Source organism: Guillardia theta, assembly GCF_000315625.1.
Source record: "Guillardia theta CCMP2712 unplaced genomic scaffold GUITHscaffold_40, whole genome shotgun sequence".
NCBI classification, from domain to species: domain Eukaryota; class Cryptophyceae; order Pyrenomonadales; family Geminigeraceae; genus Guillardia; species Guillardia theta.
Genome location: NW_005434634.1, coordinates 134,919 through 160,044, shown reverse-complemented (window position 1 = coordinate 160,044; position 25,126 = coordinate 134,919). Strand labels below are relative to the sequence as shown.

At 50.0% G+C, this 25,126-nt stretch overlaps 7 protein-coding genes across 7 annotated transcripts; 3 read left to right on the top strand and 4 right to left on the bottom strand.

Annotated features, from left to right (window-relative positions):
- Positions 1–681, top strand: GUITHDRAFT_139700 (hypothetical protein; the record flags this gene model as incomplete). The annotated part of the gene is made up of 2 exons (XM_005831371.1): positions 1–489; positions 565–681. The coding sequence occupies 2 exons, from the start codon at positions 1–3 to the stop codon at positions 679–681; spliced, it is 606 nt and encodes a 201-aa protein (XP_005831428.1).
- A 219-nt stretch (positions 682–900) lies between these two features.
- GUITHDRAFT_109570 (hypothetical protein) lies at positions 901–2,718 on the bottom strand (the record flags this gene model as incomplete). Its single annotated transcript, XM_005831370.1, has 6 exons — positions 901–1,158; positions 1,209–1,397; positions 1,445–1,560; positions 1,608–2,395; positions 2,544–2,624; positions 2,696–2,718. 6 exons carry the CDS (start codon positions 2,716–2,718, stop codon positions 901–903), a joined length of 1,455 nt encoding a protein of 484 aa, XP_005831427.1.
- Positions 2,719–3,042: 324 nt separating this feature from the next.
- On the bottom strand, positions 3,043–3,605 carry GUITHDRAFT_139698 (hypothetical protein; the record flags this gene model as incomplete). Its single annotated transcript, XM_005831369.1, has 4 exons — positions 3,043–3,186; positions 3,243–3,335; positions 3,389–3,465; positions 3,530–3,605. The coding sequence occupies 4 exons, from the start codon at positions 3,603–3,605 to the stop codon at positions 3,043–3,045; spliced, it is 390 nt and encodes a 129-aa protein (XP_005831426.1).
- Positions 3,606–4,765: 1,160 nt separating this feature from the next.
- GUITHDRAFT_139697 (hypothetical protein) lies at positions 4,766–12,664 on the top strand (the record flags this gene model as incomplete). The annotated part of the gene is made up of 20 exons (XM_005831368.1): positions 4,766–5,272; positions 5,323–5,451; positions 5,505–5,885; positions 6,612–7,985; positions 9,017–9,380; positions 9,428–9,492; positions 9,779–9,843; positions 9,905–9,986; positions 10,048–10,146; positions 10,195–10,353; positions 10,400–10,474; positions 10,538–10,654; positions 11,064–11,123; positions 11,168–11,815; positions 11,890–12,135; positions 12,194–12,241; positions 12,293–12,367; positions 12,424–12,468; positions 12,520–12,585; positions 12,632–12,664. The coding sequence occupies 20 exons, from the start codon at positions 4,766–4,768 to the stop codon at positions 12,662–12,664; spliced, it is 4,638 nt and encodes a 1,545-aa protein (XP_005831425.1).
- A 54-nt stretch (positions 12,665–12,718) lies between these two features.
- On the bottom strand, positions 12,719–14,803 carry GUITHDRAFT_87407 (hypothetical protein; the record flags this gene model as incomplete). Its single annotated transcript, XM_005831367.1, has 13 exons — positions 12,719–12,894; positions 13,005–13,065; positions 13,108–13,166; positions 13,219–13,281; positions 13,332–13,370; positions 13,468–13,527; positions 13,576–13,625; positions 13,674–13,734; positions 13,780–13,870; positions 13,915–13,961; positions 14,019–14,114; positions 14,176–14,265; positions 14,324–14,803. The coding sequence occupies 13 exons, from the start codon at positions 14,801–14,803 to the stop codon at positions 12,835–12,837; spliced, it is 1,257 nt and encodes a 418-aa protein (XP_005831424.1). The 3' UTR covers positions 12,719–12,834.
- Positions 14,804–19,311: 4,508 nt separating this feature from the next.
- On the bottom strand, positions 19,312–20,705 carry GUITHDRAFT_152963 (hypothetical protein). The gene is made up of 8 exons (XM_005831366.1): positions 20,660–20,705; positions 20,500–20,611; positions 20,367–20,453; positions 20,134–20,302; positions 19,589–20,077; positions 19,490–19,541; positions 19,398–19,445; positions 19,312–19,346 (listed from the first exon to the last, which is right to left on the bottom strand). The coding sequence occupies exons 1-5, from the start codon at positions 20,668–20,670 to the stop codon at positions 19,992–19,994; spliced, it is 465 nt and encodes a 154-aa protein (XP_005831423.1). The 5' UTR covers positions 20,671–20,705; the 3' UTR covers positions 19,312–19,346; positions 19,398–19,445; positions 19,490–19,541; positions 19,589–19,991.
- A 454-nt stretch (positions 20,706–21,159) lies between these two features.
- Positions 21,160–23,055, top strand: GUITHDRAFT_163553 (hypothetical protein; the record flags this gene model as incomplete). Its single annotated transcript, XM_005831365.1, has 9 exons — positions 21,160–21,718; positions 21,874–21,925; positions 21,981–22,042; positions 22,098–22,194; positions 22,247–22,312; positions 22,369–22,432; positions 22,491–22,602; positions 22,650–22,880; positions 22,936–23,055. The coding sequence occupies exons 1-9, from the start codon at positions 21,176–21,178 to the stop codon at positions 23,053–23,055; spliced, it is 1,347 nt and encodes a 448-aa protein (XP_005831422.1). The 5' UTR covers positions 21,160–21,175.
- Positions 23,056–25,126: the final 2,071 nt, after the last annotated feature.

The following is a 25,126-nucleotide window of genomic DNA, read 5'->3' as shown; positions in this document are numbered from 1 at the left end:
ATGGAGGCGATGGAAGTTTATGTGGAGCCGATCATGGACAAGAGATATGTGAGGTTTCTGTCGCAACTGAGCTGCGAAAGTTTCTATGGGCAGCAGTCAGCCCTCAGTATCCTCAACCCTGTCGCCAACTTACAACGAGGGCTTGTTCTGCGCGAGATCGAACGAGACATCGAGAACAGAATCTCAAGGTACATAGAGCAGCCGAGGTGCGGCAGGCTTCTTGTCGCCATCGATGTTGAAGGAATGCTCGTCGGGTTCGTGGACGTGAGTCGGACCTTGTACAGTAAGGAGGAGAACGACTTCAAGTTGTCAATGGGCCCAGGCCTGTCCCTCCTGGACCCTGCTGATCAGTTCGAACGTCGGTTGTACATCGCAAATCTTGCCGTTTCACAGAAGTGCCGCCGAAAAGGAGTTGCAAGGCAACTGATGAAGGCAGCGCATGACGTAGCGTTGGAGCTGGGGAAGGAAGAAGAATCTGTGTGGCTCGAGGTAAGTTGTTGAGTCACTCTTCCAGCTCTCTTGCTCGTTCAACAATGAAGAGTTTTTGAATGATTGAATCTGCAGGTCAGCAAGAGCAATGTAGCTGCAACTGAACTTTATAAGGGAATGGGATATGAGGTTTTCCTATTGCTCGAGTGTTCGCGTGCGCATTGTAAGAGTAATGTTTCAGATTGTGGCTGAGGACGAAAACGCCCAGGAGATTGTGAGAGGAGCTTTTTCGTACGGATTTGAGAGATCAACGAGGTTGACTATGAAGATTCCCTTGAGTTCTTTGAAAGTTGAAGACAAGAAATAAAACTGATCTAGTCTAAATATCACGTTGAATCATGCTAGAGTGAAACTGATTCCAACCATCAACAAACCAGTTCTCGAAAGCATGATTCGTGCACGTGAAGCGTTTTATTTTTCCTTCTTGAATGTAGATTTTGGCTTCCGCATCGAAGGCTTCTTGGGTGGACCTTTCGAATCTATATTTCCGTTGGGTTTCGAACGTCCTTTGAACTTCTTGGAGCCGAAGCCTTTCTTCTTGGACTTGCCTGATTTCTTGAACCTTCTCTTCCTCGACTTTGTAACTCCAGTCCCTCGACTTGCTGCCCACGCTGCTTTCCCGGTCAATTTTCTTCCCTCGCCATCCACAAACACATGGCGGTATTGTCCCTGACCAAACCATATATAAAAATCAAGGTAGAAGGCAATTACAAAGTTACCTGCAGCGCTCCGTATCGCTCTGTTATCCAATATCCGTTGCCGTTTCCAGATTGAGACAGCCCGTTTCCATTTGGAAGTCTTGATCTTCCGCTTCCTTTCGAGGTCCTCGACCCCTCGTGTATACGTGAAGAATTCATCCTTGATTCTCCCTGATCTCCATGTCTCGGCCTGGAATCCGTGGTCTCATTCTGCCCATGAATGTAAACTTCTCGTGTAACGACAGAATATTTCTCACCTGTCGCATGTCGCGCATTCTCGCAAGCTGTTCATCTGTCAACAACATCCCCACTATGCTGCTGATGTCACTGTCGCTATCACTTTCGTCGCTTCCTTGACTTTCATTTCCCTCTGCTATATGCGCAAATCTCAATGGATTTTTATGAACATTTCAGTATCACCTTCGCCCTCGTCGTCGGAAGAGAAGTTAACAAGCTCATTTTCGTTCATATGATCAATCCAAGACCCTCGGATTGATGTAGAATCATTCGTCACCTCAGAGGTAGTGGGAATTCCTGAGAGGGAATGATCTGATTCGATTTGAGCCCCGCCAGTTGACCAAGAAAATCTTCTATCTCGCGTGCTATGAGTAAACCTTGGCTGCAGGCTCAAAGCTCTTCCTGTTCTTCGAGACGAAGAGGCTCCATGCGCCACGTTCGACTCTGCTGTTTGTTGGGTATCAGCATTACGGAACTGGCGAGGAGGCGAACAAGGTAGAGTGAAATCAAAATCTGGAACATTATCCAGAGACTCATCAGTACATCTTTTCTTGTTGTCGGACACAAAGGTTCCAATCTCTTTTGGACGTTTCAATTCTGATGAGGCTGTGGAATGACTGGATTCGGGTTCACAGAGGGTCAAATCCATTATGGGATCCTTGGCAAGGCACACCCCCATTCTTGTCTTGGAGACTTCCGAGCCCTCGTGCCTTGCCTTGCTGTGTTGTGGTGTTACAAATAACTTGGCAGATAACTCGCTCTTTAGGTGAACGTTCTTCTGAATTGTGCATGGTGGTGACTTGCTGGCTGGAATATCGTCATCAATGCACATGCAATCGGCAGCTGAGTCTCTTTCAACAGGCCTTGATTCTTTCTTCTCAACCTGCAATGGTTTTGATTTCAAGACTGTCTTTGGTGTCATGAATGCATCAGTGATCTTCATTTGAGTTCCTCGCCCCGTCGAACTTGACCTGCACAATGCAAAAATTGAGATTCATGCAGAACAACATCAACAGACATACTCTGCATTCTCTGCTGAAGACGATTTCCTCCCAGGATTAGACCCAACATGTGCCCGTACAACAGCACCAGAAATGAAAGGCAATGGTGAAAACTTACTCTTCTTGGCTGACATTCTTTACGTCCTGAACAACCGAGCTCAAGCGAGCAGCATCGACGTTGCGATCTCTTTGTGCGGATCTGAGCATGCAGACATTATGTTGTGGATGTCTTTGACTCCGCCTCCTGCTTTTGTGCTCCTGCCCCTCTACCTCCTCGTGCTCGAGGAGCCCATTGGCGCCAAAAGGATCCCAGAAAGGCTCTGAAGAAGACCCGCGGGCCGGGGCCCGGCACTCATTGGCATGCTCCGAGGCTGACTCGGAGGCGGCCGGGCCGCGTCACACTGTGACAGTGACTTAGCGGCCGGTGACACGACGGTCACCGGGTGCCGCTGATGGTATCCAGCGAGTGGCATTACAAGATAGTGTTGATAATATTGAAGTGGCAAACTGAAACGCACATTCACACACAAGGTTTTGAAGACCCTGACTTTATGCTCTTGTGAATGAACTTCAACTAATGCAACACAGTTCGAAACTCCAGCCAATGGCTCTCTCCATCAGATCTTCACTTTCCCTTTGAGACCTTTCGTCTTTTCGATGGGTTTGAGATCAAATACTTTACCCTCGTTGCTTGTGTCCATCTTTCTGATCATTCTCAACTGCTTTCTTGACATCTTCTTTACCTTCATTGTGCTGATAGACTGCAATTCTAGTCAAGACCGAGAAAATGAAACAAACATCATCTCAAGCCAAATACCTGGACCACAGCTCCCTTCAATCTGTTTTCCTCCTTTCTCTTCTGTCGCTCTTCAGCCAGCCGTTTCTTCTCTCGCTTCTCATCTATTCTCGCCTAGAAAGCAGCTTGTCAACACAAGTTTTGAATAAACAACTTCTCAAGCGAACCTGTACCAAAGCGTCCTGCTTCGCTTTGATTTGTTTATCTCGTGCTCTTTCTTTCATCTTTTCATCCCAGCTTTTCCCTGTTTAAGATCATGGTGAGCCAATGCTCTTGACTCATATCAACATAAGCATAATTCAACTTACGTATCAACTTGTTCGCAACCCGCATCGAACTTGAACGTTTGCAATCCAACTTCCATTGACGACCAGACACAGGCATTCCCTTCACTTGTGCAGGTCTTGTAGCACTTTCACTTTCATCTTTATCATTGGGATAACTCAATCTGGATTTTGCAAAAACTGTTCCGCCTGGTTGAATCTGAACTTCCGGGGTGCCCAATGATACCCCAGACAACTTTTCGTCACTTGGAACTTCCCTGCGATCTTGGTTCAATATAACACAAGCACACTAGTCTGTCACGAATACCTGCCAGTTCTACCAAGTTTCTTTATACTCCCGCCTCTATCCCTCATGCTTACTTCAGTCTTCTTTGCAGGATGTTCACGCACTCTGTGGGATATAAAGTCAAGTTGCAAGTCCCTCAAAGCGTAAAGATAGTTGCAAATTGTATCACTCAAAAGTAGTGGATTTACACCATATTCAAAGGAGGTCATACATGGAATTACATCTCACAGTATGAGCCTCACAGTCTTCCTGCGAAAAGACTCGTGTGTGTTCGTCACACAAAACTATTCTGTAAATCCTTGATCATCATGGACCAAAAATCAAACAAGAAGAAGAACTCTCTCGCCTCTTCATGCCCTTTTATCTATTATGGAATTTGCATTGAATGACCATCTTGTTGCTCGTCTGTTCATTTCCCCTCGTCCTAACCTCGGTCACTCCCTGCACATTCGATTTCCGTGTTCACGTGCGCTTCGCTGCACCTACCCCTACCCCCTTACTACAGTTAAAAATTTGGGTAACAGTTAGTCGGGCCCCGGGGCCGCCGGCGGCGTCAACTCGCCGCGCCGGGCCGGGGGCAGCCGATCACTTCTCATTACTCAACTGGCAAAGTTAAGTTAAAGATCAGTACGAGGACAATCAGGAGAGGCGAATGACCGCTCCATATAAAGGTCATTTAAAAGATCATAGCGCAAATCCAATATAGATTCAAAAAACAAAAACAAAAAAAATCTCATATACATAAAAAAACTCTAGAGAATTGTATCGGAATGAAAGCTCTGGGCCAACTCATACAGATCAGTGAACCCCTCCTGAAACGAGGAGGAGGCTGCGGAGGAGGCTGCGGAGGAGGAGGCTGCGGAGGAGGAGGTTGCCGAGGAAGAGGCTGCCGAGGAGGAGGCTGCGGAGGAGGAGGCTGCGGAGGAGGAGGCTGCGGAGGAGGAGGAGGAGGCTGCAGCAACTAAGCACTCAACATGGCTGTAAGAGACGCGGGTCACAGCATTGAGATCGAAGTTGAAGGTCAGCAGGCCGACCCCGACTTCATTCAAACTCCTGCAAGGACGGATTTCAAGCCTGGGTTCTCCAACCTTTACATGCATACAAGCGGGGACTTTCTTCAAAGAAACACTGCAGAGAGACGAGTGTACAGGATCAACCCATGGCTGATTCTATTTTCTCACGAGCCCCTGTCTGCCTTGCTCACTTTGCGTCCCGTGCAGATCATCCTCATCGTAGTTGGTGTACTGTGGATCATCCTCGAGTCGATTACTCTTCACGGCATTGAATCCTCCGGCTACTTCTCTCTGATCCCTACCAAAGGAGGGCCATCAGAGTTTCTGCTACAGGACTATCTTCAAAACAGCCATGTCGCTTGCTCATGGGAATTGTCCCTGCAACTGGCCACTAGATACATCGCTGCAATTGCAGTCATGGTCTCTGGCTTCCTTGCGAGCTGGAGCAGATTTCATCGAACAAAACAGGTGCCACACTCGGTCGGGCCCTGATACTCTCAGGTGACGCATGCGCACAGGTCCTGATCTTCGTTGGCTTGCTCGACGGGCTGCTGAACTTGATCATCTTCTTCCAAATGGTGTCCGAGGGTTACAAGGAAACTGCGATCGGGGGATCACGACATGAGTTTATTGTCTACGCGATCACGGTTGATCTTCTGTTGTACATGTAGCTGCGGTGTTGACACCTGCTCATGGTCAGGATCTCTTCTTGTTTCCCGTTCCTTTGCTCTTCAACGAGCTTTACGTGATAGAACAGGTCTTCTTGGCCCACCTCGCGATGTTGGGCTCTGCCTTGGGAGGAGGACGAGTGAGGTACGAGAGCATCTGCATGATGGCGGCGACTGCTCTTTTCATGGTCCACCGGGAGCTCACGAGATCGAGGACCTTGAGCGAAGCCATGCACAGCTCGTCAGTCTTCGAGAAGGAATGGGAAGAGGTGAAAGGCAGCCAGTCGATGTTTCGGCTGACGGAGGCTCTACGCATAGTACGAGGATGGGGGCCCTATGGTCCTACTTTCATCTTGCCTAGCTCCGACTCCAGCCCTACTCCTGGTGAATCTGAGATAGACAAGGAGATTGAGGTCGAGAACCGCATGAGGAGCAGCCTAGACCAGCTGTACGCCCAGGCCCTCGTCATCGACCCCATCTTCCTCTCCAAGGTCAAGGCCCTGGCCGAGGCCTCCGACGGCTTCTTCTTGGCGCAGTCTGAGGCCGACGAGCCGCAGTACGTGCGCTGGCGAGACGCGATCGCAGACCCGAGGCTGGAGGGCTCAGTCAGCTGGGCCAAGATCAAGAACGCCACCAGATCGATCGAGAAAGTCTTGCTGCTCTGTGACTCTGAGGTCTCTCGCCTCACGGACGTGGTGCGGCAGAGCATCGTCTTCAGGGACCTCGACCAACTCTGCGACTGCCTGGACAAGATCGCCAGAGACCCGGAGATCGAAGTGATGCGGACGAAGAACAGGCTGGATCCAGACTTCGACAGCAAGGTATCGGGAGGGTACAGAGACATTGCGATCAACCTGCGGGTGGTGAGCGACGAGACGAGGAAGAGGGGGGTCGAGGGGCACATCTGCGAGCTGCGGTTGGCTTTGTTTCCGCTGCACCGCAAGGCCAGGAGAGAGATGTTTGACAAGTATCAGCGAGTGAAGCATGTTCTCCGTTTCCGTAAGGGGACTTCGAAGCTACCGAGAAAATATATCGATGCTCCGTTGGCGACGCGGATATGGCGCTGGATGTTTCCGACCGTTCCGATGGAAGCTGCCGTCTCTCCTTCAGAGGTCTGCTCTTCGCTCTTGCTATGTCAGGTATCTGCAAGCAAGTCAGAAGATGCTGTGGCAATCTTCAAGGGGCTCTACCCAGGGAACATTCTGGATGATTATCTCTTCAGCAGCTCGCATGGTGTTGTGGATGTCGCCACGTCTACCATCATGTACTCGTCGACGCCAATCAGAAGCGCTTCTTACAAACCCTTCTTTCAGCTGATCCTTTTCATGGTCTCAGGTGCATTTGCATTCTCGATCGCGAGTGGCTCGTGGGTGAGAACATATTCCATACTGGCAAATGGAGAAATCGGTGCCCGGCAGTATCGTCTAGACGTCAATGCTGATCCTTCGATTGCTTTATCTTCGCCATCGCGCTCCCTTTTGCATCGGTCGTTTGCGATGACTAAAGACTCGTGTCGGCGGTTCTATCCTTCTGCTGTCTCGGTGTCAAACTCATCAGTGTTTTACACGTACGACAAGGTGACGAGAGGCAACGGGTGGCAGCTTGACCTGAGCGCGACTCTCTCTGTGCTTCCCTTCAATCCCTACAACTTCTCTTTGTATCGCCTCAATGAGGGCTCAGACTTGCAGCACATCGCCGACCAGGACTGGAGTATGGTGTACTCCTTCTCTTGTGCCGACCATGCAGCAATCTCCTTCTGCCACTCCCCTGCAGGAATGCAAGACGGGCGCACCATCTCCTTTGACTTGCGAGAACCATGGACGGAAAACATGATCTTTGTAATCTTCACATTCCAGGCGGGTTTTTGTTTTCTTGGGGGGGTGTTTGCCGTTCTGCGAAAGTCAAAGATTGTCAAGTTCTGCATCGCTTCACCGTTCCATATTGTGGGATTTGCGGAGCTCGTGGTCGCATTACCTTTATCTTCTCAGAGTATCCTGGGGAATCTGAATCTTGTTTGGGGAATAGCCGATTTGAGTTACGGGATGACGCTGCAATTCAAAGAGCAATACTCGCTGCACGTACTTCCTCTCTATGTTATCTACACAACCATCTTCAACGTCTGTATATCGTCCTCTTGGTTTCAAACTCCCTTCGATATATCTTACATTCCATTCACATCCTACGTCCTGGGCGCAATCTGGCTCTACTTTCGTCTGAAGAGGGACTACCTGTACCGCAAGGCCGTGCAGCAAGTCGAGCCCGACCGACTCAAGTACGACGCGTGCTGGAGCCGGTACGTCTCGCTGGAGAGCTGCAGAGAACAGCTCGCCAGGATCAAAAGGCTGTGTCACCCTGAGGTCTCTTCCCGCAAAGTAGAGCAGAAGTCTCGCAGAGATCTCATGCCTCTACGCAAAGACCTAGGCATCTTCGACCCCCTCATCACCTGCTACCGAGACCCTGGCGCCTGGAGCTTCTTGCCGTCGAGGTTCGGAGGAATGGAGTACATGCGCATCGTGTCTCTCGACCAGCTGTACGCCCAGGCCCTCGTCATCGACCCCATCTTCCTCTCCAAGGTCAAGGCCCTGGCCGAGGCCTCCGACGGCTTCTTCTTGGCGCAGTCTGAGGCCGACGAGCCGCAGTACGTGCGCTGGCGAGACGCGATCGCAGACCCGAGGCTGGAGGGCTCAGTCAGCTGGGCCAAGATCAAGAACGCCACCAGATCGATCGAGAAGCTCGTGCGGTCGTACAACTACTGCGTCTACAAGCTCACGGACGTGGTGCGGCAGAGCATCGTCTTCAGGGACCTCGACCAACTCTGCGACTGCCTGGACAAGATCGCCAGAGACCCGGAGATCGAGGTGATGCGGACGAAGAACAGGCTGGATCCAGACTTCGACAGCAAGGTATCGGGAGGGTACAGAGACATTGCGATCAACCTGCGGGTGGTGAGCGACGAGACGAGGAAGAGGGGGGTCGAAGGGCACATCTGCGAGCTACAGCTGATCCTGGACGAGTTTCACAAGCTCAAGACCCTCGACGGGCACAAACGATACGTGCAGTTCCGAAACCTCCGATGCGAGTGAGAGGGAGAGCAGGTGCGGCGATGACTGAGCAGCAGGACCACACGTGCTGCCTCCTGCAGTTACAGGGGCCGAGAATTGTTGAGTAAGAATCGCTCAATCAATGTGCTTATTAGAATCCAACACTGTCACATGAAAAATGAACACGTTAAACAAACACTCTCAATCAAGATGTGAAGCATCAGTCTTTATTATCATTCACCTTTCGAACAATCATCTGAGCTCATTTGTTCGTGTTGCCCCTTTCTTTGACATTTTCTTCACTGCTTATGAGGAAGGAGGGACCGTTCTCAGATATCCGACATCCAAATCCAAAATCAATATCATGACGACAAGATTCCACGAAGTGATGATTTTTCACTGCGGCAGATGGAAACATTTGCTCGATAGACATGTTAGGTCAGTGCTTCTCTGCCGTTCCGGGCAGCGTTCCGGGCCTGGTTCCGGGCCCGATCTGCCAATAGGGGGATGTGGGCCAGGGGTGTCACATAAACAGAGGGGCCATGCGGATCTTTGCGCTCTTGGTGGGAGCCGCCATGGCAGATGCGTTCGCTCCTTCGCTCCTTTCAGCTCAGAACCCAGCTCAGATCTATCATTCCAAATGTCTCGCGGCTTCTGCTCCGCAAGCTCGTCAGAGCATGGCCAGTCAGACCAGGATGTCATTGTTTCAAGATTGTGGGAGGAGGGTCATAGCAGGTTTCCTTGGTGCCACTACGTTTGTGCTGCCTGCAACGGCCGATGCTTTCACTGCCCCGTCCTACGCTGCCCAGTACCTCATCTCAGTCGACACCACCTTGCCCAACGGATGGGCCACAGCATCCACCAGTGGTGAAGACTCAGTGAAGCTGACTGCGCTACCTGACGCCTGTGAACAGATGGGAAGGTTTACTACTACAACGTGGATACTAAACAAACGCAGTGGGAGAAACCAACAGACACGGTACGGCACAAAGACGACTGCTTCGTGATTGATCAGCCTGCTGACTGAAATCGTGCATGTGATCAGAAGCTCAGTGCAGCTGATTCGGACAAGAGACGAGAGAAGCAGATCAAGAGAGAGAACAATCTCAATGAGGCATGAGAGATAGACTGTTCTGATATTGCAGCTCAAATCATTGTGTTGTTCGCTTCTTGGTTTTCCTTCGCTTCATTGTTCTTCCTTCTCCTCTTGTTGTCTCCATCGTGTTTTGTTAGACATGTCAGTCCTTCTGTGACCTAGTCTGAAGGTGGTCTCCTTTGACTTCAACCCAACTATTCCTGTCGATCGCGTCACCGTCCGTGAACAACCAAAGTGATCTTTGATTCCTTACGGAGAGGAGAATCATTCAGATTCTCTGACATGTGGGCTCTAGATTGGAAGGAGGGTGCGGCGAGACAGATTATCGCTCAAACAGTGTGGAGTGTGGTGCCCCAGCCAAGATCCCAGTGCAGGATGTAAGCGAGAGCTTGAGAGCTTGTGCGTTGGGTTGCTTGCTCCGATTGTTGGCCATTCCAGGTTGCGGAGAAGTCGATCAGCACCATTGAAGGTCTCGCCAAAGGAGACGTGAAGCAGAAGGCCCAAGCTGCGAACGAGCGCCTGAGGATGCTGGAGGCTGTCAGTGACAGAGCTTGATCCTGCTTCCTCTCACTTGACGCGCTGTAGGCGGAGATGAAGGCTCTTTCCAAGAGTGAGCTGTTCCAGAAGCTGGAATCAAGAACAAAGGCAGGACCGAAACTTGTCTTTTCTGTGTTGACCGTGGTTCAGGACCCGGCGAGGATGGCAGAGAGGAAAAAGCAGATCGACGAGATCACTCAGAAGAATGTTGTTGACTGTGGCATGAGGTTTAGATTGACCTGAAGCGTGCAAGGACGAGGGGTCGATGAAGGCACCGTGGGCTAGCGAAGACGATCCTTTGCCTACCGGAGAGAAGATAAAGATCCCGGTCCATTTGATCTTCTTGCGTCGGGCGGTGAAGTTGTTCGGGAGCATTGATACATCTCGGCAGGCTGCTGTGACCAGGGCTGCGGATGTCGTGGTCCTCTCGGGTGTGATCGGAGGGATCTACCTCAACAGGGACAAGATCTTCAAGATCTACGAGAGCTTGAACAAGCTGATGGAGGATGTACTCAAGTAAACTTGTGTCGCCCCCCTTTCCCCACCCCTTACCTCCACGTGCGTGTCCTCTATCAGTATCTTCACCGTCAGTCTCGGAGATCGTCAGGGACCACTGTGCTGGTGACGATGAATCGAGCTGGACGTTGTCCTACTAAAATTTGAATATTCCATTTGAAATCTGCCCGGTACTGAAGTGTTCCCTTGATTTCAGTCAATATCCGATCGCAGTGACGAGAGCAGAGCAGAGCAGAGCAGAGCAGAGCAGAGCAGAGCAGAGCAGAGCAGAGCAGAGCAGAGCAGAGCAGAGCAAAGGGTGGGGAGAAGGGAGTCAGCTTGAGAGTGGAGGGGAGAGTGTGAGTAGAAGGGAAGGAGAAAACAATATCGAGGGACGGAGGGAGTTGTCTCGCTTCGCACAGATGGCATCGCCTCAATGTGGAGTTGGACTTGTCCTCAGGGAGGTCTCAGGAGTGATCGAGGTCTGTCCTCTCCAACGCTCCTTCAATGCCTCACTGCTTTGCAGGTGGAGGAAGTGGTCCCAGGAGGAGCTGCGCATCGTTCGGGCCAGGTTTCTGTTCGCGATGTGATCAGGAGCGTCGACTCAGTGTATGTCGGGGTGAAGTACGGGAAACCGCTGGAGCAAGTGAGGCCGCTCATCATTGGTCAGATCGGGACGAGCGTCAGGTTTAGGATAAGCAGAGAAGGCAGAGAGTTTGATTGCGACATAGTCCGCCAGCCGACTGGTTATACTCCCCTGTCTGCCGCTCCAAGCCCGAAGTCTTCTGTAGCTCCTCAGCAGCTCCTTGACGTCAACGTGAAGATCACAACAGCAAAGGTAGAGGAAGCTGTTCCCTCGGCCTCCCCGGCCCCTGCAGAGGTCAGGCATAGCAAAGGGATTTACTCTGTCAAGCTGCAACACGAGGCCAAGATGCCGCACGAGCTGACGCTCTTTCCGGGTGACATCGTGGAGGTGGTTCGAAAGCACAAGACGGGATGGTGGGAGGGAGTGGCGGCGCGAAGCGGCGAGAAGGGATGGTTCCCTTCCCATGTGCTGTGTACCAACCTGGGGAACGTGCAACTGAATGTAAATGACAAAAGGGGAGTGAAGGACGGCAACATCTCTATACTTCAGGATGAGATCGAACACTTGAAGCACACTGTTGCAGAGCAGGTATAGTCTCTTGTTCAGCTTGTTGAGAATCCTTTTTCCTTCCTTCACGCCCCTCGGCTGACTGTCAGTGGAAGGAATCTGCCATGCAAAGGTTGTCGCTCAGGTGCAGGGAATTCTCACAACTGTCTAAAGATGCAAGCTCTGTTCTTGGCGAGATGCAAGACGCCATCAGAAGTCTGAAGATGAAGAAGTTGAATAGGACGAATTCAGGGTATGCCAGCAGCCTTCAAGCTCTCACGATTGACAGCTCATACTCTACTAGGCGAAGTCAGTCAGACAATGCTATCAGCGGCAGCGAGGAATCAACACAACAATTAAAGGTTACTTTGCTGCTTTCAGTTCCTCTCCCGTTCCTCAACGTGACTGATGTATGAATAGGCAAGATTGGATCAGTGCGAGAATCGTCTTGCACGCAGTGAAGATCAGGTCTGCGCTCTATCGTTAACGGTCTCAACATCTGCTCATGTATTTTTGCAGATTGCGAAGTTGGAGAAGGAGAAAGCAGAGCTGGAAGCGAAGCTGGTGAACTCGACGAAGGCTCATCAGGAGGCGGTAAGTTGTTGTGGGGGATGACATGAGGAAGAGGTTGACGTCGAGATGTACCAAAGGAGCACGAGAAGAAGAAACTGAAGCAGGAGCTGGACTTGATCCTGGTCAGTGCTGGGAGGGGACTGTGTGTTGAGTACCTTATGCATATCGGGCAGAGCGACCCTGAGCTGTACTTCGCCGGGAAATCCAAGTTGCAAAGCCAAGGGCATGAGGAAGAAGATGTTAGTTTGCTGTCCTCTGTCTTCCCCTGCTGATAGACTTCTCAAGGTTGAAGATTTTGACCCGGAGGAGAATGAATAAGTCAAGGTATCAATGAATGAAGGGATGGCCGGTGGAGAACATCACTTTCTTCCTGCTGTTTCTTTGGTTTTCAAAGTAAACTGGGTGTAAAACGCCTTTCCCTTCCTCCCCAAACAAGCTAGATCACAGTAACTGCTATGTACACGTCTCTCCTTCTCGTCAAAGGCGCCTTACGACAATTCAAACCCTGCGCCTGCGCTGATGGCGTACAGGAGCCGCTCCCTGCAGGCCTGCAAGCGACTCGTCACTCTCAAAGTCTTTACCTCCCTCTCTCCGCTTTCACTCCCTCCCTTCCTCCCTTGTCTCCTCCACCTCAAGTCCCCCCGCCCGTGGTCCTTGCCTTGGGGTCGGAATAGGCCGGCAGCTTGAGGAGGTTCATGCACGTGCTGGCCGTGGGCAATCTGTATGCGTCACTGGATGCGATGAGAAAGCAGGCCAATCACCTTGAGTTAGCCTCCTCGGCAGAATGAGAGGTCTTCTGGATGCAGAAGCTGGGATGGAGCTGGGTTGAGGGTCAGCTGAGGGTTTCAAGTCAGCATGCGATGGAGTGAAACCTCCTTGAAGCCAAGGAGAGGTGGACGAGAGCAGCTCGTGACGAACATGAGGAGGTCTTCCCTCTGACCAACAGGACAACATCAGCGAACAAAGGACTTCTCATATCTCAAACCTGCTTCGAGTCGAAAGTGCTCAAAACATCCCAAAATATCTGCTAGAAGGCTCAGAGGAAAGAAACAAAAGAGGTCATTCAAGGTTTTGTAGGTTTCATCTCAGCTGACGCAACATATTTCAGTAGCCATGCTCACCTTTATCGATTCATGCTCTGCATTGTATCCTCCTCCGTAAACACAATTTGCACGAAGGTCCTGACGAGAAAATTCAAACTCCGGCAAGCGAGGTGGAGGCTCCGCTACCTCTAGATCGACCGGGCTGACGGATCCAGAGATCAACATCTGAAGCTCATCTGAGAAAGTGTCAGCAATCCTGAGGCTTCTTTCAACTGCTAGCCCACCTGGACTAAACATTCTAATCCATTTCGGTCTTATCAAGTCGGAAATCCCCTTCATAAATGCCTGAAAGCACTCAGCTTGGCTCCAACGTCTCTCTCGCCACAGTACCAGACTCTGGCGAGCAATTCGCTTGTTCAACCAGTAGTCGAGCATCAGGTTCTTGTACTGAAGAACGTTGTCGGCAGTGACCGCGATATCCCTGGTACACCTCTCAGCTGCTGATTTGAGATTTCTTCCCCCCACCTTCCACCTTCAACTAGCTCAGTTGTCCGCGCTTGTCCAAAATGATCCTAAAAATAAGTGGGAGAGTGAGGAATCGAATTGCATGAAGTCTAGCCATTGTTCACCTCAACGACTTCAAAGTTCAGACTTAACATCTCAAAGTCTCCATCGTAGTTCTTGAGATGTAAAAGATTCTTGTGCAGTTCAGGGTCGAGGGATTCCTGCGACGAAAGGAAGCAAACAATCAGCAATCGTGGGAGTCAAGGAGTACACCAAACTGACCAAATCATCAAAAAACATCTCCTTGCCCAACATCTTTCGTAGAAAGAAAGGAGCTAGCCGGAGCTCAATCAGAATTCCATCATAAATTGCCTATTTTGTGAATGGAAAAGACTTCAATCATCAACACCAACGGAAAAAAATGTCATACCTTCCCGACAATCCTCCCAAAGAATTCAAACAAACTCAAATCATCTACCGACCCAGCCCATGGATTTACATTGAAAGATTGAGGGTTTGGGAACAATAGGTTTTGTCCTGTGGTGCAGAAAAGGCCATAAGAAGGGTTGAATGCCTGCAACGAAATCGTGTTGACGAATTCCTTGAAGAGCCCTCCTCCGTCGATCCCTGCTTCTTGCAGCCCCTCTTGATTGACGAAAGATATCTGAACAGTTCGCTTCAAATTATGCCCAAGGTTGTTCAGTTTGTCGTATCCATCTTCAACAACATGAGAGCGACGAATCTGCGCATTGTGCCAACTAGCCGGCGCGTCGATATAATCTTGACGGTCCAACGAAATCAAGTATCGTAAAATGCGAACTCGCAAGTGGAATGGTAGAGCAAAAGGTGTTTCTTGCAAGAGAGCTCCATGCTTGGCCTCGAAAGAAATATCTACATGATCAGGATCCATCATCCGAGCAGCGCTTATGGCGTCCAAGTCGGAGATGATGAAAGAAATATTGCGGTCTGTAGCCAGCCACAATTCTGGTGATGCATACTGCTTGTAGCAATTCCGTTCAAAAAGTCGGGAGAGAAGCTTAGAACCAGCATCTCGAAGTTTCAGAGCCGTTTCTGAATCTGCTTCTTTCCAGTACAGATCATACAAGGTGATCTTGATCTTTGTAACCATCTCTCTCAATTCATCCAGCCGAAATGGATATTGTCTCACATAAAATTCTTCGTTGTCCACGGTTACCAAGAAGTAATGATACACCATACAAAACATTGAAAGCAAGCTAAAATACTGTAGTCTGGAGACTCGTTCGTGTGTTGAGATCGATTTTTGGTCATTTTCAGTGAAGGTTCTGATTCGATTCCAAAGCATTACAAGCACAGAAGGTTTGAATGCAAGAGCATTCATGACGTCTTTTTGTGAGGTTGGTACGAAATCGACCAGTTGTACAAGCAATGCGCAGGTTGCTGATACAGCATAATTCGCATCTTTGCTATTCTGAATGACGTCCAACAATTTGTAAAGATAATCCTTATTGCACAATCCTTGGACATGCCTCTGAATGGCTGCCAAAGCAGGAGAAATCTCCATCTCAACATTTCGCTTCTTCTCCTTCACTCTTATCTGCTTTACAGTTGCAATCCCGGCTGCAGTTTGAACCTCAACTTCCATCGTTTCCATATCAACACTTTCGTCATTAACATCGTACATATCTTCGTCAGATTGACCTCGAAGGCTCTGCAAGTGCTTGACATGGGAGAGCAGCATACTGGCACACTCAGCAAATACAGCAGTCGAGTGAGCCGAACCGCTGACGATTGAAAGATCAGATAACTCAACAAGATTTCCCAAGAAGTATGCTGATCGCTCCAGTTCGTGATGATCACAAAACTCTCTACATAACGCAAATTCATTCGCCGCCAATGTGTCCAGTACATTATCCCACATTCCTTGGAAGAGCAGGCTTGCCCGGGCTTTAGCGGCGATCGTACCTGGCTTGAATAATTCTTGAATAGTGAGAATGTGTCGGCAGAACTCAGAGTAGACCATGTACTTCTCAGATTGGCCGTGAACCAACATGCGTCTACAAAGATTACACAGCAGGACCTGCAGCGTGCTCAACGAATTTTGGTCTGCTCCAGAATTAGTACGCATCAAGTACTGTCCGATCAATGTCATAAGCCCATTCCTCATGAGAAACAGGCTCAAACCAGCGCCCGAATATTCGTTACCCCACAATTGGTGTTTGTCGCAAAGAGACATTAAGAAAGAAACGTCCAGCGCTTGGTTGTCACATGGAGGCAATTGCATCGACTTTTCCAACCTCTTGTAGCTCAGACGAGATAGCTTGAAGACCCTATGATTGCGCTGTGAAGCCTCAGGGTCTTTTAACAAAGTCATCGATTCAACTCCGTGCGTATTGCTGTTTGAAGCGGCTTACTATCCGATACATGACATTGAAATCAACATGTCAATACCTGATCGATCCATACTTTCCTGTTATCAACCAGAGCAGAAGTTGGGTCAATGATTTATCATCCTTTCAAATGATCAGATGATGAGACAACAAAGCAAACCAACCTCCACATTCTCTGAGTTGAAGAAAAATATGAGCCGCCGCAAAAGTTTGACCATGCTCGACTGCAGTTCACTTGATACAGACATTGCTTCCGAGTATTGCACAGCAAATTGCTTGAATTCTTCATTCCACTCCGCCCTCTCCACCATCCTACACCGCCATACAACTTTTCTGCCTCGGAAAAATGACTGAAGGGATGGTTAGTAACGGGATGTTTCAGAAGGAGTTTGAGAATTACCTGAAGGGCAATGGCAGCATTCTCCCTCTTGCGTGCTGACTCCCTGGCTTCACGTTCTTTCCTCGTTCTTTCCACAAAATCATTTTTCGTTTCCTGGGTCTTATTTCTGCTTTTCCCGCCCAGACTCACCTGAAGAGAATTTTGAATCATGTGAAAGCAACATCTAGGACGATTGACATAGAATATTCATGGTGTCGATGTTCTCCCCTGAGACTCGCCTGCTTCACTTCTTCTCCTTCCGTTCCATCCTCCCTGCAGCTTTCTCACCTTGACTTGTACCAGTTCTCCTGTCTCATTTTCTACTCTCGTCATCCAGGTCTCGTCTCCTCCTAGTGACACCCGATCTTTCCATTGCTGTCCTGTGCTCCTGAACGTTCTCTCCCATCCTCCCTCCTCTCATACCTTCTTCCGATCATCGAAGAACATCGACATTGCGAAATTTGGAGGGAAATGAAGTGGGCAAGGCGAGGTGGTGCGGTATTGAGGGTAGGGTCCCAAAGTGGGGGGTGGGTGGTATATTGTTTGCAAGGACAGGGTGGAAATTTCATCAGGATACTAGGGGTATGGTCATATACAAACAGGGGTACTTAGGTTCCCTCGAGTGGAGGGGTAGGTTTGCTTGTTCTATGGGTGGGTGTTGAATCGGGTGGGGGTATATGAAATGGCAGTTACAACAGTGACAGAACGTTGGTTTCGGTTACATGATGATTGAGGTGGGATGTGGGCCAGGCCCGAAGAGTCGCGATGGAGCGAGCGGCACTGCTCGGGGAGCGAGGATGGGGGAGAAGGAGATCAACCGTCCATGTCCTCCTAGCAGCTGCGGCAGCAGCAGCTCTGGTAGTGGTCGTCTTGCAGCAGGTACGAAGGAGAGGATATGGATCATCAATGATGAGAAGTACGATGGGAAGGAGGGGAAGAGCGGGCAGCATCCTGAAAAATGTTAGATATCTGACTGCATGTTGCAGAACAGGAGAGTGGAATTGGTGGAGACCATCAAGGATGTAAAGAGGTTGTTGCGAGTCATTGAATGGAAATCATGAGACTTACATCATTGCCGGAACAGCTGCTGGATGTGCCCTTGCTGTAATGGTTGCGAGCAAACCGGAGCTGCCATAGCGGCTGGATGCGGTGTGTTGCGATATCGTTGAGAGGTTGTGATTGATGATTGAATGCTCAGGTCGTGTTTCGAAGAATGCACGAGGGCACGAGAAGCTTGCTAAGAAGGCAGCCAAGAATCCCAAGATGAAGCAGATGACGGCTGCCATCGACAACGTCATTCAAGATGTCTTTGCAGACAAGAGAAAAACCTCCACTGCACAGACACCGAAATCGAAGCGATCTTCCGGATTCAATGCCCAGCAAAAGCAGTTTCTTAAGTCACTCATTGACAGGTCATGCTCCCCTTTTGATGCTTTCTCGTGCTCATTGCATAGTGTTGCAGGGAGCTCAGCAAGTTTACCGGACTGAAAAGGTTGCCTGACACCATGGCGAACCATAACGAGAACTTGAACAGATTCTCCAATGTCTCGGTGTCGAACCATTCTTGAATATTTGAAAGAGATTGCTGACCTATGTACAGGCCGCAGTGCATCCAGATACCTACAAACTCGAGCCCTTGGATCGCAAAGTTGGAGACATGACGGTCATTTCTCTGCCGATTTGAGTATGTCTCTCACGGAACTAATCAGGAGGCCAATCTCTTTGCTCCAGAAATGTTTGGCAAGGACGAGTTTGAGAATCGTACCGTCTTCAAGGATGGCAAGGTCGTTCAATAGAAAAGGAGCCAATAGGCATTAATGCTTCTGTTTCAGGTGGCCGAGTTTCATCCCTGGAACGATCCCGTGGGCTTGACAATTGAAAATCCCGAGGAGTTGGTATCAAGTTGTCGCCCTTGTTATCTAGGATGTTCACTTTGAATCGCCCAGGATCCATGGTATTATTCCGCTGGACAGCATTGGGACAAGTACTCGCCGGAGGCAAAGCACCTGGAAAATCCTTCAGAGTATCGCAGTGGCGATCTTGGAGAACTAGATAAGAAGGTGCATTCGTTCAGCACTGACACTGGAAAGGTTGATCCTTAGAAAAGCTATTTGCTTCCCTCTGAACACTTTGGTTTTGTAGCTTTTGAAAGAGGGAAAAATGACTCATGGCAGTCATCAAACCTGGAAAGATGTCAAGGATCCGCAATGGGGGTAAAGAATTGGACTCGGAGCTTGTGACATTGGTGACGTTTGTCTAGATGGCAGCATCAGTTTGCCGATTGGGACCCGGATTCCGATGCGAACAAACGGCTTGTTTGGGGTGAAGGGCAAGATGCTCGAACTGGACTGGAGGTACAAGGACAGTCTTTGTCATTGATTCCTGATTTTGGTTAGGATCCCAAAGACAAGAGAGTGAAGGGAAAGTACTTCAATCATGACGAAATCCCGTAAGATTCGTTTCAGGGTTTTGGTGATTGCTGAGTAAGTTTCGTTAGTTGGGAGCTTTCGTTTGTGAACAAAGACCTGAAAGGAGATGATTTTGTTCCTTCGGAGGAGTACCAGGAGCAGACCAATCCAAGCTATGCGAAGAAGCACGAGAATAGCTTCTCACATATGAAGGAGACCGACCCAAAGAATGAACAGATCGTTTTTGGAACCGCCGGCCAGGGCACCTCTTCCATTCGCCAGAGGTTCAAGGTTCCTGTAAGTTGTTGCTGTTGGTGCCTCTGCTGCGTTCACTCAACTTCTTCGCAGGTGGAGGACAACTGGAACCTCGTGACTGACTCGTCGGTGGATTATGATAAGGTCAGGGATCTTGCGCTCTGCTTGTTTGCTGAGTTCGTTTGAAGGTGAAGGACGAGCTTGCAAGTCACAGCGTTGGAAATCTTTTGCCATACTCAGGTTCCTCATCGCTATTCCGTGAAAAAGATTTCTGAAAGGTTCGACAGGAGAGCCTCTCACTGACTTCGCTACCAACGACTGGCAAGGAGGAAATGGTGTCGCTCATTCTCAAAATTTTCCTTAGTTATTCACATTTCAAGACCATCGGCAGTAGGCCTGTTTCACTCTACATTAATACATTAAAACCTTTGTTTTCCTTTTGCGAGCGGGAAGCAGATAGTTAGCTATTGCCACGCCTTGATTTCCATCTGGGCTTGGCGTCGTGCGACGTTGTTATCATTAGATAGTCTGGAGAAGTCGATCCATCAGCTGCGAGTGGTGGAACACTAACTCAAGGACTAGAGCATACTCATGACTTACTGTCACATATACAAATTATCCGCAGAAACATTCATCTTCTCAATACGTGTCTAGCCCAAGAGAAGCTTGTTTTGAAAGGCTCATTACTTAACATTTAGCTGCATAATCTGCATAAAGGAACTTGCAATGCGCGCGTGAGCTGTCGTCGTGCCCACTGTACTTAACACAATGATCTGGCAATCACGAAACAAATGAGAAAGTATGAAACACGAGCAAAATGAAATCTCACCGTAGTTGTCCTTTGCTGCCTCGAAACATTCGATCTTTCGTGGAAGTGCCTCCATATCAGCGCACTGATACTTGGAGCAGGAGTTCTTGGTGGCTACGCAATCATTGACGGACTGCGTCTGGGGCTTGGAAAGACAGATGCTGAACCCTACGCCACAATATTTGGAGCACTGCAAGAGTTGTGAGACCAACGGGACGACATGAAGGAAGCAGAGGTGCAGGAAAGACACATACTTTCCAATTCGACAACATGCTTCCAGGATAGATCGAAGGCCCTCTGAATGCCACCGGCTCAACCGGGATCATCTCGTATGCAGGAGCCTGAAGAGCTTTGTTAGGAACTGGCAATCTCTTCTTGCTGCATCACCTCAAAGACTTCGCTTTCAACCAGCCTCGTGCTCTTGTACCCTGATCGGACAAGGAGAAGCAGGAGGGAGCATGTGGCGCATAGCCCGATCAGGAAAGACAAGCTGAGTTTCCTGCATGTAGTACATCACACCAGGATGAGTTGGCATCCCAACGGAAACCTGTTCTCCATCTTCTGAGTGAGGAAAGATTCGATGGGGCAGCCCTGTCAATGACCGTCAACATCCCCACACCTACTCTCTGAGCTTAGCATTGACTCCCAACCTCCTTCTCACGTTATGTTCTTTGAGATCATCAAGTTTGAAACTTCTTGTTGCAGTCTACCTCCTTCTACTTCAACCTTCTTCCTCCCTCCCTTACTCCTCCCTCCTACCACCTTCATCCTGCATCCTCCCTTCAATCCTATGGCGTCGGTTCGAGCATTTCACTCAGCACCCCTACCCTCCACCCTCCCATTCCTTCCATTGTGAGGGTATACACCCCCACCCACTTAAATCAATACAGAAATAGGGGTTATTGAGCATGCTTACGGTATGAGTCCACTGAGTGGTCGGATACAAAATATTAGGTAGGTACTATCACCCACCCACCAATACAGAGAAAATATATGGGAGCTATTGGGGTGAGTATGAATGTGGTACCGGTAGGTGTCGGGGGGTTCAGTGCGAAGAGACACGATGGCGATCGGGAACCTTCGTGGGGCGTTGGGGACCATGGCGGTAGGCTTGCTAGCCTGCTCGCTAATCGTCCTCATGGGTAGAGGAAGACTTTCTCCACAGCCATCGCTTCTCAGACAGAAGAGGTGGTCACCAGCCATGGGCACAAACTCTGTGTTCCTTCCCAAACACCCAGCAAGGCGCCCTGACCACAAGGCTCTTCTTGACGTCGCCACTTTCCAGCAGCTCGCTGAGAACCCCAACTGCTGCAACGACCCTGTTGTACCTGTAGAGGAGGTCTACCAAGACTTCAACATGTGCCAGAGCTGCCTGGCTGAATGCAGCGCCTACAAGGCCAACGACTGCAGCTTTGGCTCCATGAGCGCGGCCTGCCTTCCCGACGCTCTGTTGACGGAATGCGAAGAGTGCGCCACCAAGGGATGCACACAAGTTGTGGAGTTCATTGAAGGAAACGCGATCTTGAACGAGACTTCAAATGGGGACAACATCACCAAGGTGGAAATCTTCACCGAGCTTGCTTGGGCGCATGCACAGAAGGAGGCGGTAAGTCTTTTCTGTCGTCTGTTGGAATTTCTCTTGTATCTTCAATGCTTTGACTTGCCTGTTGTTAAGCTCTTTCGTGTCCGTTGTTATATCATGTTGTTGTCCACGTGGTCAGATGTTGTGAAAGTTTCGACTACTTACTGGCTCATCTGCAGGTTGCCGACCTCCCTGTTCTCAAGAAGTGCATCGACGAGGCCTCTACCGTAGGTGAGCAGAAGTGCAGGACATGTAGGACAGCATCTGATCTCTTTCTTCATGATAGGGTTGGCTGAGAAGTGCTTGGCTAAATTCATGCATTCTTTCCCTGCCACCATCCTCTTGGAGGTGAACATAGTTTGATGTCACATGCGTGTTGGTGATTCTCATACTTTTCATACAGGCTTCTAGCGTTGCAGAGACTGTGGGCCCCCCTACATGCTCCAACAGCTACACCGGCGTGAAGTGCGATCCTCTTCCCAAGCCTTCCCTGCACGGAAGTAAGAGATAGATGCCTGTAAGGAGTTTGGGTTCTGATGTTTCTACTTGCAGATACTTGCCCACAAGGCTTCATGTGCATGCCTGACCCGATGAACTGCGTCTCCTGTGCCTGCTCATGTGATGAAATCTCCGAGGACTCGTGAAGTTGTGCTGACAAGGTCTTCGGCTCTCAGGCAACGCCCCTGACGACAAGATTGCAAACCTTGAGCAATGCCTCACCAAAGCTAAGAATGCCAAGTAAGATGCACTGCAATGACTCTTCCATGTGTGGATCGAGGGCTAATATAGCGAACAGGGCCGGCAGTTTCTGCTTGGCCAGCCTCTTCACCCAGCTCCCGCCAGGCTTCGTTCAGGAGGCTGTCAAGAAGGCTAACGAGCCCCGTGGAGCATCCGAGCACTATTCTCAGGTCATACTTCGCAACTGACGTGATGAGTTGGACTGAGACATCTTCAGATCTTCGAGGCTTGTGGTGGTGGAGAAAATGGAACAGCAATCGTGTCCTCTTGCTTGCAGCAGATCGAGTACTGCGTCAGACCTTTCCAGGGCAAGCCGGGTTCCTTCCCCTCCGACTTCAAGCAGTTCCAGCCTATCTGCGAGTGCTTCGGGAAGGAAGAGGTCCTGACAGCCTGTGGGGAGACTGAGGAGGAACAGATGTCCTGCGCCACAGCCATCCGAGAGCATTACGTGAGATCTGATGCACTCCAGCCCGTCCCTCTGCCATCTGACTGCTGTGCTCCAGGTTCTTCACGTCCACCACAACTATTGCCTCCACAACACGGAGCCAGCTTGCGACTTCCAGTGCAAGTGGCCTCTGCCTGGATTCTTCGGCGAAGTTGCACAAGCTGGGGGAGCCAAGTAGGAGCTCGTATCTTACCAGAGGAAAACAATCTAATCTGATGTACTCGTACAACTTCCCCGCATCTGCCCTCTCTTTTCTCTCACTCGCAGTCTTCAAGGCTGTTGCATTATCATCATGTCATTACGGTTGTCGATCAGCCCTGCCGCAGCCCTGCCAGCCAGCCATCTCTATCTACTCACCCTCATCCCCGCCCATGACCTACGCCCTCTCTGTCTCTTGCTCCGGTTTGTCCTTCTTTTTCAGTCAATAAAAAAGATCTTGTCTCTATGCACACTGCTCTATGCACTGCAGATGCACTGCTCATGCACTGCTCCGTGCAGTGTTCATTCTGCTCTCCATGCCACATGCCTGTCACCATGCTGTGAGGATCTTCGCATGCTGTCACCATGCTGTGAGGATCTTCACATGCTGTCACCATGCTGTGAGGATCTTCACATGCCTGTCACCATGCTGTGAGGATCTTCACATGCTGTCACCATGCTGTGAGGATCTTCACATGCTGTCACCATGCTGTGAGGATCTTCACATGCTGTCACCATGCTGTGAGGATCTTCGCATGCTGTCTCCATGCTGTGAGGATCTTCGCATGCTGTCACCATGCTGTGAGGATCTTCGCATGCTGTCACCATGCTGTGAGGATCTTCACATGCCTGTCACCATGCTGTGAGGATCTTCACATGCTGTCACCATGCTGTGAGGATCTTCACATGCTGTCACCATGCTGTGAGGATCTTCACATGCCTGTCACCATGCTGTGAGGATCTTCGCATGCTGTCACCATGCTGTGAGGATCTTCACATGCTGTCACCATGCTGTGAGGATCTTCGCATGCTGTCTCCATGCTCTGCCAGATGCTGCTCTCTATGCATCCACCAGCAGATGCAGAAATTTATCATCTCACTGATACTGAGATCCTTGTTTCTCCAACACCTCTCTTGCAATTGTTATTATCACCATCATCACCACCACCACCATCACCTTCGTTGTAATCGTCGTCGTCATCATCATAATCACCACCACCACCAACGTCATCACTAAAACCAACATCACCATTATCATTGTGCTGGTCCAGGACTCCTCAAGTTGATTGGAAATGAACTGATTACTTGCAGTCACAGACAAGTCAAGCCTTCATGCAGCCTGCCGCCAGCTTCTTGTCTCCAGGTGCTCATGTTCCCTGCTCCTTTCCCCTTCCTACTTCTCTCTCTCTCTCTTTCTCCTCCCCTCCCTCTTCCGTCTCCTCTCTCCGTCTTTCCTCCTTTCCCACTCTCCCTTCCTCATTCTCTTCTCGGTCATCTAAACTTCTTCTCCAGGTGCGTTCCAGCATGCCTACCCTGCTCTCGCGCGACCCTTGTCTTGTAGAGGACGATCTCGTCCCAGCTTGACGAAATTCTCACGCCCTCGTCTCTTCCATCGTTGTCTTGCAGCCTCGCTTGCGGACTCCGCCGCCCATGTTGTTGGCACTTGCCTGCTGATCTCTGCCATGGATGGAGCCGCGAGGGTGGTGCTCCGAGGTTTCACCATGATGAGATTATCCTCCCTCCTCGCTCAGGTCTACTATACTTCCCCTCCTCCTCCTCCTCCTCCTCCTCCTCTTCTCCTCCTCCTCTAAATCATCCTCACGGCATGTCAATCGCAGCTCGCAGCCTCTGCTGCGTTTCTAGGGGGTGGATGGATGGGTGTGCTTGGGGGAGGAGGAATGATTTCTGCCTTGTTCATCGCCTCGAAACTGCAAGACAACGTCAAGAGCCGAGCGGAAATATTCTCTGAGTACTTTGGGAACAAGACAGTGTGGATAACGGGAGCAAGCTCTGGGATAGGAGAGGCCCTTGTGAGTCTCTTCCCCCCCCCCCTTTCCTCCTGCGCCTTTCTTGTTCTCAATCCACCTCCCAAGGTCGTCTTCCATCCTCTGCCTCCCTCCCATCTACCCTCTCCTCCCTCCTTCCCTCCCTCTCTTCCCCTCTCTCGCTTCCTCACGGGCTCCGATGCCCACAGGCCGTGTCTTTGTATCGGGCAGGAGCAAAGGTTGTCATCAGCGCGAGAAGAGTCGAAGAGCTTGAGAGGGTGAAGA

What these genes read in the sequence shown, in the direction of transcription:
- GUITHDRAFT_152963 (XM_005831366.1), bottom strand. An exon ending in TTGAAAGCGAAGTCTTTGAG is followed by an intron (nt 20,454 to 20,499) that starts GTGATGCAGCAA and finishes AAAGCTCTTCAG; the next exon opens with GCTCCTGCATACGAGATGAT. An exon ending in GGCAGCAAAGGACAACTACG is followed by an intron (nt 20,078 to 20,133) that starts GTGAGATTTCAT and finishes CGTGATTGCCAG; the next exon opens with ATCATTGTGTTAAGTACAGT.